The 14,761-nt window shown below is 42.5% G+C and overlaps 1 protein-coding gene across 1 annotated transcript in view; it reads left to right on the forward strand.

Annotated features, from left to right (window-relative positions):
* Window positions 1-14,761, forward strand: part of DNAH5 (dynein axonemal heavy chain 5) — a 5,174,212-nt gene that overhangs the window by 4,380,928 nt on the left and 778,523 nt on the right. The window contains exon 68 of the mRNA XM_078687662.1: window positions 7,500-7,690. Within this exon, the coding sequence (XP_078543788.1) occupies window positions 7,500-7,690 (191 nt within the window). The remainder of the gene's footprint in view (window positions 1-7,499; window positions 7,691-14,761) is intronic.

The following is a 14,761-nucleotide window of genomic DNA, read 5'->3' on the forward strand; positions in this document are numbered from 1 at the left end:
CTGCAACCTGAATTTTCTCCCCTTGAATAACATTGCCAGATTTTCATTGAAAAGTTTCGAAGTGTGAACTTTTAAGACAGCTTTATATTCATGAAAATTCACTACAGTAACTAAAACGTTTTTGCTAATCTGGTTTCAGCTGAGACCCCAGGATTGAATCTAGGATCTAGTCCTGGGGCCACTAAAGTAATCTATATATAATCAGCTATACTTATCTGATGAGAACCCATTGAGCTCAATGCTATAGTGTGTTTTAGAATTGTGTTGCCTACTGCAACTCCTGCATCTACTGTGTTCACAAACTTTATTGCTCTTTGCAAAGTAATTACATGAGAATACTCATTTGAGAAAAGTTTATTTTGTTACCTGTTGGTTCTAAAAATAAAACATCTATATCTGTGGATATAAAAACAATTGGCCTGGAGTTCAGTCCTTGAGGGTGTGAAACCCAAAAAATCTTTTTTTTTTTTTTTTAACCAAAAATCTTTATTTTGGCCGTATAGACCATAAAAGATGCAATAAAATACAATACATACATATAAAATACGGTATAAAATACATTATAGAAAAGTCTCTCTGGACCAGCGAGGGATAGAGGGTGCAGCACAGTACCATGATTCAGGGGACTATTTTCTTTCTAATTATCCATACTGCCATTAGGAATTTGGATACAGCAAACACAATGTGGCCCAGAGTACTGGTTTTCATAACTCTGTATGCCTGTGTATACTTCCTGAACCCCAGGTTTCTACAGAGCGGCGCTATCCAATTTTTCCTGGGTCTATGATAGGCAGGGCATACAAACATGATATGGAGGTCATCTTCCTCATGAGTGTTGCAGCATGGACACAGTTTGTCACCCCCTTTAGTCCATTTACAGGTAAAAGTTTTGGTAGGGAGTGTGCCCAGCCTCCATTGCACAAACAATTTCCTCGCCAGTACTGGAAAAATAAAGTCCATAAAAGGTTCAAAAGCATAACATTTTTTGGATTCCATGAATCGTGCAGTGAGGGTGCCGCTGTTATAAGCATTTGCCATAAGTGAAAGGCTCTTGTCCTTAAAAATTTGGGTCAACGCTTTGCGTGAGATCCCTTGGCAGCCTCGAACAGGATCGTCCCATAACTCTGACAAGTTCATACTGATCAGTTCATTCTTTACGAAAGCGAGCCAGGGGATTTTGCTATTGCGGTTCAAACTCATGACATGGATGAGGTCCTGTCTGTAATGGTGTAATTCATCAGTGGACCATAGCCGGTGCCAGAACTTCACTGGCTTTGCCACAAGCTCTTCAGCAATATGTGAAACCTTTTGCTGACTGAGTGTGTACAACAAATGCTTTACACTGTCCTCTGGTACTGCCTTACTGCTCGACCAAGCTACCACTTTGGAGAGTAAGGTCAGTCCTGACTTTAACCTCTGTTATACCTCTGGGGTTTGTGGACTCTCTACACACTGTACTTATTCTAGTCCAGTATATATAGAGCCACTTTCTCACAAGTACACAATTATATCACCCATTTAACGTGGCTGGTTACAGCGCCATTGTCATCAAATTTGTGCCAGAAGTCTTTGCCTGGTAGTAATCCGGTCACGAAAGTATCAACTGCCAAAATCTCTTGTCAATGGAGCAACAAGAGGCATAAGTAACTCAACACTGATGAACTGCTCAGAGGAGTCACCTAACGTTAGTGCCTCAAAAGACAGGATTAATATCTCACAAAAACTTAAAAATAAGTCTAACCCAGTAACTGCAGATGCAATACAGCCTAAGAGGCACCATGAGGCTCCCCTTAATTTACCGCTTCAGGCTACCCCTTATGTTGCCATTTCAAAAAGGGCCCCCAAAGTTCCAGACAACACTACAGAAACTTGGGGGTCATTGAAAAATCGAGTTGTTCATTGGTTTTCAGCAAATACCCACTGTAGTATTAGAATCCTTACCCAGGAAATAATTATGCTGAGTAGAGTGAGTTGGGTGGGTAAAATAGTAAAAGCATGTGAAGGTGACTGTATTGTTGCAAACTTCTGCACCCCGGAAGTGGTAGGTTCCATTTTAGAAGAAATATTAGTAAAAGATGCATGGGCATTCGACCAGTCGGACAAGATAGTTATTGCAGTCCCCCTTGGTTATTTCTATAGACCAAGAATGGAGTCTCCTTATTCAAGTGGTAGATCTAACCCTAGCATTTCAACACAGATGTTACTGACCACCCGGAATAGATTTGTACCCTTGGGAAGTTGCAGTGAGGTTGATTGACTGGATGTAATCCTGGTAGTAATTTAATTGGCAGTAGCAGTATGTTATATGGTACACTACAATGTAAGTCCTGGAACATTGCAGGTGTTAAAAACAAGTTACACAAAACAAATTGGCTTCATAGCATTCAAGACTGTACATTATGATCCTGAGGGCCGATATGTGTTGGTTGGGTAGGGACATAGTACTGGGCAGCATTTATGCACCAAAAACAGAGCAAGCAGCATTCTTCATACAAATGTCTGGGAAACTCGCTCTGTTCTTAACTGGGTCGGTGCTGCTGGGTGGGGATTTTAATTTGGTCACGGATGTCCAATTGGATAGATCCCATCCTCTCCTCTCAGAGGCGCCTACTCATGCACTTTCAAGGGTCAGGCTGGTCTAGCAGCATAAGTGGGGGCTGATAGATACCTGGAGGACGTTGCACCCGACTGCCCGGGATTTATTCATTCTTTTCTGCATTGCATGACCTCCATATCTGGCTTGATGCGATGCTTTGCTCTCCTGACACATGCTGCAGTACAGCATAGCGAGTACCCACCTCGGACGCTATCAGACCATAACCTGCTGTTAATATATGTGAATCTATTTCCCGAACACCCCAAAATACCAACTTGGAGTTTGAACCCAGAATTACCAGAAGATCACGCTTTCCACGACATGGTGGGCACTGGCATTACTGATTATTTTCAAAGCAACACGGGCACTGCCTCATCTTTAATGGTGGAGTGGGATGCCTTCAAGAGTGTAATTTGGGGACAGTGCATAGCGTATACGTTGGGAGTGCGCAGAGTATTACGGCAGGAGTTGGAGAGGGCCTACCAAAGGCTGCGGGAGGCTGAGAGGGAGAGGCCTGAGCGCCCGGATCGCCAGCGCGACTTGATAGTGGCGAGGGAGGAGGTTGCGGTGCAAGTAGAGCACTTGCGCTGCTATGATTACAAAAAATACGCTGTAAGGGCGCATGTGGGGCACAATAAATCTGGGGCGTCGTTGGCATGGCTAGCCAACCCAGCATTTATTCATTCTTTTCTGCATTGCATGACCTCCATATCTGGCTTGATGCGATGCTTTGCTCTCCTGACACATGCTGCAGTACAGCATAGCGAGTACCCACCTCGGACGCTATCAGACCATAACCTGCTGTTAATATATGTGAATCTATTTCCCGAACACCCCAAAATACCAACTTGGAGTTTGAACCCAGAATTACCAGAAGATCACGCTTTCCACGACATGGTGGGCACTGGCATTACTGATTATTTTCAAAGCAACACGGGCACTGCCTCATCTTTAATGGTGGAGTGGGATGCCTTCAAGAGTGTAATTTGGGGACAGTGCATAGCGTATACGTTGGGAGTGCGCAGAGTATTACGGCAGGAGTTGGAGAGGGCCTACCAAAGGCTGCGGGAGGCTGAGAGGGAGAGGCCTGAGCGCCCGGATCGCCAGCGCGACTTGATAGTGGCGAGGGAGGAGGTTGCGGTGCAAGTAGAGCACTTGCGCTGCTATGATTACAAAAAATACGCTGTAAGGGCGCATGTGGGGCACAATAAATCTGGGGCGTCGTTGGCATGGCTAGCCAACCCAGCATGTCGAAGGACACTCATACTGGAACTCCGAGATCCAGATGATGAAGCCTGCTATACGCAGAAGGGGATAAATTACATGTTTTTTGGTTATTATAATGCTTTATATCAAAGCAAAGTGACCCCAGACAAAGTGGCTATCCAGGAGTTTCTGGAAGAGGCGGCTCTCCCTGTATTAGATCGTGACTGGGCGGAGTTGTTGGGTCAGGACATTACCCTAGGAGAGGTCCGAGGCGCGATTAAACATATGGCCCAGAAGAAAACCCCTGGTGTGGATGGCCTACCGGTGGAGTTTTATAGCGCGTATGTTGACCTGTTGGCCCCTAGGTTGGTGACATTATATAATACTGCCAAGAAAGAGCGCCCTTTGCCTGCCACTACTCGAGAGGCGTTAATCATACCATTGCTCAAACCTGGTAAACCTCCCCACGAGAGGACCGCTTATCGCCTGTTGTCAATGCTGACCACGGATTATAAGATTCTGAGCCGTATCCTAGCAACTCACCTGCTCCGCTTTATGGTCCACTTAATACAAACGGACCAAGAGGGTTTTATAGCCAAACGAAATACGGCTCAGAATGTTTGACGAATGTTCGGAATTTTCAACGCCTTATTAATGTCCTGGAAGCTGACGCATATTGCAAAAACTCTGCTGCGATACTGACGATAGGTATTGACAATGCTTTTGACAGCATAGAATAGCCACGTAATGAGGTGCTTCGGGTTGGGAGAAGGTTTTGTGGAATGTACATCACTATTATATAAACAGGCTACAGCGAGGGTAAAGACGGGACTGATGATTTTGGATACTTGCCCAGTAGGTCGCGGGACGAGACAGGGTTGTGCTCTTTCTCCTCTGCTGTTTGCCCTGGCCATGGAACCGCTTGCAGCACGGGCTAGGACAGGTTTACATTATATTGGGTGGAACGTACAAGAGCAAATCCATCATATTGCATTATACGCTGACGATCTCCTTTTATTTTTGGTGGACACAGAGGGTGACTTCACGGTGCGAAGGTGTTGTTGGACGACCTTAGCAAGATTGCTGGTTTGGAGGTAAATTGGACAAAGACTTGTTTATTCCCGGCGGTGAAACAGGCTGTTGGCCGAGAGTATACGCAGGGGGTACGATGGGAGCAACATAGTCTGACGTATCTTGGCACTCGTATCTATAACACCTAAGCCGACTTATTGGAAGCTGATATCAGCAGGACCATTAGATCGCTTAAGGGTTGTATTGAGTTTTGGGGTACGCTCCCACTCTCGGTAGCTGGACGAGTGACTATTCTCAAAATGATAGCGCTACCCAGGCTGTTGTATTATTTTAGAAGACTACCGGTTTGGGTCCCGGCTTCGGTTTTTAAGCAGATTCAGTCAATGGTGGTTGGGTTTCTTTGGGCTGGAGGACGTCGGAGAATAGCACTTACTACACTAATGAGGCCATGGTCAGAGGGGGGCTGGCAGTTCCTGATTTCGAATCTTATTATCTGGCGGCGCAACTGCAATGACTTACTCAGGCGTGGTGCGTGAGGTCCGCAGTGGTGAAGATGAAGTGGGGTCCCAACGGATTAGGCAGATGCTTTCTAAATTGTTTCTACAGCTGCCACTCCCAATCTCTTTGTTGGCTCGTGAGATGGGGACGTTTAAGCTCTGCTGGAACAGGAGTCACAGGTGAGCACAGATAGTGCGCCTTTATGTCCCTGAAATACCGCTGGTGGTATGTAATGCTCTGCCGCATGGTTGCAACTGGGCGGCACTGGCAGAATGGGCGGAGAGGGGGTTGCTCACAGTAGGAGATCTGTATGACGATGGTACCATGATTCCATATGAGGTATTATGAGACATGTACGAGCTGGCTCGGGGGATTACTTATTGCACCTAGCGCTTGTAGCGGCCATCCAGATGCATTAGAAGGGGGGACTTCGGGAACCGCCTACCTCCATGGTTTGTCAATATGTGGTTCTGGCTGCTGGCACTATCAAGGCAGTTACTTGCTTATATCGTTGAATGACGAATTAGCGACTGGCCCCTCTGGTAACGCTCCGACAGCGGTGGGAAGTGGACCTAGGTGCCGAAATTCCTGAGAACGTATGGGAGGGGTTGGTGGAACGCGCATGGAAGAGCACCCGGAATACCCGTTTTCAGTTGTTACACTTCTTCATTATTCATCGAGCATACCTTACGCCTAAGAAAATTAATAAATATTTTAATGTGACCACGTCAATGTGTCCGCGATGTTGAGTAGTAGGGGTAGACTTCTGCCACATGATGTGGAATTGCCTTCACCTTGGTACATACTGGGAAGAAATAGTTGCCCTTCTGCATGATATTACAGATAAAAACATAGAACCCACGATAGGCCTCTGTTTGTTGCACTGGTTTCCTCATACTGCTAAAACCAAAGTAAGCAGTACATTTATAGACCTGGGGCTTCTACTGGCAAAGAGAGAAATAACAGCCCTCTGGAAAGCCCAGAGGGGCCCTAGTTTTCAGAGATGGCGGGCTGAATTTATTAAATGGGCAGAATGTGAAGGCACCGTGCATCTGCAAATGGCAGCCCGAACTAAAAATAATAAGGGGATGGAACAGGCGAGGGCCTGGGAGGCACTAGTACAATTATTGCATGACCCACAATGTGATACTGATGGAGACTTGAGCACGTCGTGGTTAGAGACTCCTCCCGAGAACCTACCCCTCCTTAGGAGAATGGCTCCAATGTTTGCTCTTGTGCCTTTACCTCTGACGGCATGGATTGGTCTATTGGATTACCGTGGTCGACGCAATGAATGTGTACATAACCATGACTTGTGGATAAACTTTATTTTAAAATCATTGTTACTCCATTAGGGGGTGGGGAGGGATAAGTGAGTGGGTTTGGGTTTGCATTACGAGTTATTTGATACATTGAAATATTGGTAATCGCTACCTCTTGAGGATAATTAAGCTGATATTTTTGGAGAATTTGATTGATGGTATGACAACGTGGGGTTTGTCAAATATGTTTTGAGTATTGCTTTATACGCCATTCATTGCCTAAGCGGTTGTGGGGGAGTTTCCTCAGGAATTAGATCTTTACTGAAATGGGATGTACAATGTGTAAACAGATATGCTTTCTATTGCATGTATTGGTTTGGTTAAATGAAAACAATAAATATATATATTTTTTAAAAATCAATCAAACTGAAGGATTTTATGTAACATAGTCCAGATTCCCATGGAGTTAAAATGCTGTGTTGTGGCACCCCTCCTCCCCCTTTGTATTCCCCTCAGACCAAGCTGCATCAAATTTGATGTGCCTAAAACAGATTATCCTTTTATATTAAAATTTTGAGCAGATTCATAAAAAAAAGCTAAAGTTATTAGCAATACAAAATGGCTTTTTGATGGCAACTCCAACCCAAACATAAGTACAGAATAACTATTGCCAAATCTGTAAAAAGTATTCTTCCTCTAGAGTTATTTATGTATTGTTTATTAGTTGAAAAGTTGTTGCAAACAGCATTAGCTTACAAAATCGTAAATCATTAACATGCTGTCCTGATTTGTATTCAAAATGTACCTTCGAGAACATTTAGAATTAGTGTTGCATATCACAAATCTGCTGAGAGATAATTGCGCCCTGAATTTATTATGACTGTTTCATATTTTCCTTTCCACAGGTCTGTCAGAAGTCCAATTACCAGCAAAAGAATTGCAAATATAATCGAACATATGACATATGAGGTATATAGATATGCTGCGAGAGGGTTGTATGAGGAGCACAAATTTTTGTTCACGCTACTTCTGACCTTGAAGATTGATATGCAGAGCAACAGGGTGAAGCATGAAGAGTTTTTGACACTCATTAAAGGTCAGCACAGTGGACAGAAAGCTTAACGACAATGCATTCTATTTTTTGCATGATGTGATACCCCTTGTCTTTCTAATGTACATAATTGCTCTTAACGTAATGTGTATTTATAAGCGATGTAAGTGTTTTTATAAAACTTCCTGAAAAAAGTATTTTTACTTTCACAATGCCAGTGAGCGGCAAGATGGCTGCCGTGGGGAAGGCTGTGTAGGCAGCTAGCTCCCCTGCTCCTGGCGTCTTAGCGTGAAGAGAGGTGGATAACCAGTAAAATCTTCTGTCCACGTTCTATTAGAGTCGACTTCGAGATTCTATGCAACTCCTGGCGATTTTGCAAAAAAAACGGGTGCACTCTTACTGTTTGGCTGCCGAGTGGTGTGACCGTAGCCGGCTGATTGGAGCCGTTGCTGCTGCTGACGGAGGCTGGCGGGGGCTGGCAGAGGCGGAGGCCGCCCTGGGCTGGGCTATTCAGAGGCAGCTGTGGAGCCGTGAGCCGTTAGCTGTGCGGAGATTTGGAGGCCGATAGGCGTTTCCCATCTCCGTTTATTTCGGAGTTGATTTGGAGCCTTACAGCTGTCAAGAGACGTTGGTTGGTTTTTCCTGGTGGCTAGCGCTGATTTCCTTTGAAGTCTCGGAACCAGTGTAATCTTAAACCGACGAAATTTTGTGAAAGATAGCTGTATTCAGCTCGGATAAAACTGTTACAAACTGCTTCAAACTGTTACAAACTATCATTTGCTACAAACTATCCTTGAGGTGGGCAGTGTTTACGAATGATACTTAATTTCTCTGAGCTTCGACGGCGGTCTCCGCTGTGGCGCGCTACACTCTGCCTCTGCTGGGCACAGAGGAGTGTTTTTCCTGGCAGAGGGGGTTCACGAAAGAAGAAGAGGACGCCGCTTCCCTCCTCCATTGCAACACGCAGCAGCAAGAAAGACGACATTGGGTCTAAGCCGAAGGACGTGGAGGTCGTGATGGCAGAGGCAGCCCCTCTGACTCCTGGCAAAACTGGCAAAACTGTTATTAAATCGGGTAAGAATTCCAACAAGGGGGCTGCTATTAAACCTAATGTATCACAAACATTGCCTGTCTTGTTTGAGAAGCACGCAGCTAAAAAGAAAACTTTGGATAACGACATGGAAAATCAAAGTATTGATTTAATTGCTACTCAGCCCTCAATTCAATCACCTATTAGCGGTGGTATTCAGCATAATACTAATACTTCTTCAAACTCGATAATGCCTCCGATTTCGATACCGTTACCGGTTGATTCTCTGAGGCGAGGCATTATGGGAACTGCAGTCCATGCCGGACCTATTTCTAATCGGTCTTGCTCACTCCCATCATTATCATTGGTGCTAAATGATTTACCTAGTGATCTGCGCTCTGAAAAAGAGATTACCACGCAACAAATCAGCCAGGAACTTCCCGAAAACTTTTATTCTCTTTCGGATCTTTCATCTGATGAGGCGACAGGCGTAAACAAAGAATGGGCAGACATTAGCTGTGAGACCTTATCTTCTCCTGGAGAGAGTAGCCTCAGCCCTGATAATGCAAACGCAGCTACTATTATTAAAAAGAGGGTGAAGAAGAAAAGATCCTTCCGTGTAGTGAGCAAAGAGACTACCCCTAGGTTAGCAAACAATGCGGATTCTCCATTTCCTAATTTAGTAGCTACTGCTTCTGCTGCTGCTGATGAAATTCCTCGATTTAATTCTAATGGCTTATCTGACCCAAATCTGCCGGCAGATGATTCTGCAGAGATCACATTGAAAACGATATTTGACACCATGATGACTCATAGGGCAGAAAGCAAGGCGGAGAATCAGCGCACTCAAATGACATGTGCTAAAGTAAAAAATGTAGTACGTCGCGCTATTAAACTATGTTCAGAGACTGCGGATAGGGTCACTGATGCAGAGGCCAGGATATCTGTTCTGGAAGAGGAATGTATGGCTCAAAGGCAAGAAGTGGGGGACTTTAAAATGCAAAAAAACGATTTATCTGACAAGCTAGCTAGTTTGGAAAACCAGGCCCGCAGATGTAACTTGCGTTTTTTGGGAATACCTGAAAACAAGGAAGGAGGGGACCCGAGGCGGTTTATTATTAATCTATTAAGTGATGCTTTCCCAGAAATTACTGATTGGGACTGGGCTCGGGAGATTCAACGAGCTCATAGATTTCCTTTTACTACAAGAACCCCGCGACAAGGCCAGGAAAACTACCCCAGGGCTATCCTGGTTTCATTTAATAACTTTCTTGCCCGTGAAGCCATCTTTGTTAATGCAAGGCCAGACAAGAAAGCGGATGGTCTTGGCGTTCAGTTCTTCGTTCGACCAGACTATTGTCAAGCCACGGTGGCTCAACGCTGGCATTTGAAGCAACTAATCCCTGAATTCCAGAAGAAGGAAGTTGCAGTATTTCTTCAAGGCCCTGCAAAACTTAAAACTATATATAAAGGCCAAACAAAATTTTTCATCTCTATTATCAAAGCAAAGGAGTATTTAGACTCACTTTGAACGACTATGACTAACTTAAACATGTGTAAGAAATTGTCTGAATTTAAGTTCAGGAATAACACTGAGTAACAATAATCATTGTTTTCTTGCAGGATTCTCTATATTTTTCTCTGACCTAAATTTTCTTATACTCCCTTTTTTCTCTTCCTGTCTGGATTTTTGTCTGAATTCTGTTTGAATTTTGGATTTTTCCCCTCTCTTATTCTGTTTCTTTTTTTTTCTCGTTTTCTTTTCTGGTAAAGATGCTAGGAGCTAGGGACACGGCACCCATATGTTTCAGGAGCTCACAGTTCCTGTGCCTCCTATAGTGGGGAGGGTGGGGGGAGGGGTTTCTGGGGTTGGGGTGGGGGTGGGTTTGGGTAACGGGGGGTGGTGGGGGTGTAAGGCAGAGGTGGTCAATACAGTGACGGTTACTAAGGCTGACGTATTTAAGGCAGGGATGGCTATAATGTGGATAAAGTATAATTTGGAGGTGCCAATTTTTGTGATGATGGCCAATAATTGTTATCCTTTATTGCTTTTCAAATGCATAAACGGCTGAAAATATGCACTATCAATATTAATGGCCTTAATGACTTAAAGAAGATTGCTATGTTTTGTACTATGCTTTTAACTCTGAATATTGACTTGTTATGTGTTCAGGAAACTCATATTTCATGGGATAAACGTCTTCTCCTGAATAATCTGGGGTTAGAAGTTTTGGTTACATCTAAACAAATGGGTATCAAGAGAGGCGTTGCTATCTGTATGCGAAAGGGAGTAGGGAAGTGTGTCAAAACATCCTCTGATAAATGGGGGAGATGGGGGCTTGCTGAATTAAAAATCGGGGGTTGTAGATTCACTTTATGCTGTTTGTATGGCCCCAACTTGGATGATGCTGAATTATTCAATCTTATCAATATAGAGTTATCCACCTGGACACAACCGATAATAATGTGTGGGGACTTTAATATTCATATACCAGCTGATTGGAATATTAAACTAGGAGAAAGATATATGGGCCGTAAGATTCAAGCCTATAAAGCACTTAGAGATCTGGTCTTATGTCACGGGCTAACTGATGTTTGGAATAAGCTTTTTTATAATGATCCTGGTTACACTTTTTTTTCTATCCCCCATCGAAAATTTGTCCGTCTAGATTATTTTTTTGTATCTTCTGTTTTTTTGGAGCAAATTCGTATCGAAATATTACCACAGGTCATTTCAGATCATAATCCTATCATTGCCGAGATTCAATTTCCTACTGATTGTCAAAGTCCCAATAGATCCTGGTCATTTCAGAGGAGTCTATTATTAGATGAAGAGTATCTCCAGTTTATGGTCACAATCATCAAGGAATATTTTTCTATAAACAATGATTCTGCCTCTCCTCAGGTAGTTTGGGATTCTTTTAAATCCGTCGTACGGGGGGAGACTATTAGTTTTGCAAATTATAGAAGGCAAAAAAAATCAAAAAGATTTCAAAGATAGGTTAAATAAGGTTAGACTGGCGGAGCTTGAATTATCTAATGCCTGTAAAAACAATTTTAGTATAGAGGATGCACAAATTCAACTAACTATTGCGCGCTCCGGACTTCGAACACATTTGGCTGAAGAAGTAGCTGTAAAATTTAAACAATATAAATCAGAACGTTATGAACTCAGCGAACGTACGGGGAAAATCTTAGCGCAGCGCCTACGCCAAAAATCCTCTTTCAGTGAAATACAATGTATCAAAGACACTAATGGGGTTCTCAAAGAAAACAAGGCAGGAATACTAGACGCATTTCACGATTTCTATAAGGCGTTGTATAACGACGAAAATAACGAAGTTGATAAGACTCTTAATCCTATAAACTATCTCCTAAACTCTAATCAACTGTCACTATGTACAGATGACATTGATCTCTTTGCTCGGCCAATAAGCTGGGAAGAGACCGAAGAGGCTATCTTGAGTTTAGCTGCCGGCAGAGCTATGGGGTCCGATCAGATCCCTCTTGAATTCTATCGAACGTTTAGACATCTGTTGAAGCCAGAACTATTAAAAATATTTAATGTGGCATTCCAAGATTATCCTCCTGATTCTTGGTCGACTGCCATTATTGTTGTCTTTGTAAAAAAAAACAAGGATGCAAAGGAATTAGGATCATACCGTCCCATCTCCCTTATCACGGCAGATAGTAAGATATATTCCAAAATTCTTGCCAATAGATTGAACGATGTCATGGCCGGTCTGGTCTCTCATATTCAACACGGGTTTATCAAACATAGGGATACCACAGACCATGTCAAACGTGTAATTGCATTGTTGGATTGGGCCCAAGCAAAGGAATCCCCAGTCGGAGTAATCTTACTCGATGCTGAAAAAGCGTTCGATAGAGTAGACTGGGGGTTCCTTTGGTCGGTGCTAGAATGGAAGGGATTCCCATTACAATTTATTAAAGCTATACAATCACTCTATTTTAATGCAAAAGGAGTAATAAGACTTGGCACCGACACTTCTAGACCATTTTCTATTACTAGGGGGACTAGACAAGGGTGCCCCTGTTCTCCACTTTTATTTGCACTTTATTTATTTAGAGCCTTATTTGAACAGATTAATTAAAGAACCTGGTATCCCTCCCGTCCGACTCTACGAAGTAGACCATAAAGTTCTAGCATATGCCGACGACGTAGCTGTCGTAACTTCTGACTCTTCCATAGCTCTACCTAAAATAATCGAAGTTGCTAGCGAATTTGGTTGGCTATAAATTGAATGTTTCTAAAACCCAAATTATACACTCTAAAATAGGTATGCCCCTGGATTTGCCAATTAATTCTACTGCTACATATCTTGGTGTAACTTTATCTCCTAAAATAGATGACATCGTTGGTCTAAATTTGGACCCCTTACTTGTATCCACTAATAGGACTTTGGAAAGGATAAACAACTTACATTTATCTCTGTTTGGACGGACCAACGTCATTAAAATGCTAATCCTTCCAAAGTTCCTCTATTTTTTTCGTACTATTCCTTTATTTTTTTCCACGTCTTTTTTTAATAAAGTAGATAGGACGTTGTCTAGATTTCTATGGGGGTATCGTCGGTCAAGAAGATCCATTAAGTGGTGTACACTTTCGCAAGGGCGTGCTGGGTTAGGATTCCCGAACCTTAGGTTATATTATTGGGCCATTACCCTTAAAACTATTAAAGTTTTACTATTTCATGACCATGTTAATGAAATCAGTAAGGCACCTTCTATCTTCGAAATGCTTATGGGTGAACATGTGTGTCAACTATTACTGATATTTACGGAGCCCAGTTATTATAAAAAAACAAAATTCAAGATCTTGCTCTCTGCTTTCTCGGCTTGGAAACAGATGAACAAAGTTTTGCGGATTATCCCAAAATATAATTTCTACACACCTATACGCTGTAACATTTCAATATCAGGGATTTTACAAAGCACTCCTACTTCTGGATTTCGTCTGGGACCGATTCAATTAATTGGGCAACTGTATTCAGCCGGGACCTTAATGTCCTTCTCCGAACTCCAAAACATATTTGGTCTTTCTAGGCATGATTTTTTTAAGTACCTTCAAATTCGGAGTTTTTTGGATAGGAAAAATTTGCTTCACAGTGATTTAATGGAGCCTAATGAAGTTTTGGAGAGTGGCAGGAAGGATGCCCGCATTGGCACCATCTACCAGCTGATGATAAATAGGCTACCCGATGACTTGGATCAACAAGTCCTGAAGTGGGAGAGGAAACTGTCTATAGCAGGGATTGATCTGACAAGGGCATTTGAGATTAGTAACACTGTATTAATTAACAGCTCTCTCAAAAGCCAGCATTATATGGCCTCTTTGGATTTGTATTACACACCTGCTAAACTTGCTAAATGGAAAGCTACGAAAGGCATCAATTGTAGTCGGTGTGGCATTTTAGCAGCTGATTCATGCCATATGTTCTTTAGCTGTTCTAAACTTACTGTATATAAAAATAAGATAGAACATTTTTTGACTAATTTGTTAAATGTTAACATCAAACTATGCCCTTCTGTCATTATTTTTGGTGTATACTTTCCACCCGAGAGCTTATCTGCTGATCAAGAGTATTTTCTTTTCATTGGAATGTCCATTTATCGCTTTTGTATAACTTCAAGATGGTTAGATGCTGACTCACCGTCATTTGAACAATGGCTAGGTAAATTGTTAGATACTTACCGAATGGACAATGCAGTTTATAGACTGAAAGGACGAAGAAAAAAGTTATTTGCTAGGAAGTTATGGCTTCCTATTGATAACTGGATTTAACCTAAACATACTCACATGTTCAAAATAATAGTATTTTGTTATGTCTTGTTTTGAAATTTTGTCATTGTAGTCTATTGCCTCATCATGGTCTTATTTCTGTTACTACTGTACCGTATCCAATCTGTGTATTTTGTTCTGCCTCTGCCTTTGAAAAAAAAAAAAAAAATAAAAAAAAAAAAAATACTTTCACAATGCTTATTAAGATTAAGAATCTTTTCCCAATTAGCCTAAAAGTGACCACTCCGTACTTGGGGGCTGAGGTCCTTCTTTTTGGGGATTT

This window comes from Lissotriton helveticus, chromosome 4_1, assembly GCF_964261635.1.
Source record: "Lissotriton helveticus chromosome 4_1, aLisHel1.1, whole genome shotgun sequence".
NCBI classification, from domain to species: Eukaryota; Metazoa; Chordata; class Amphibia; order Caudata; family Salamandridae; genus Lissotriton; species Lissotriton helveticus.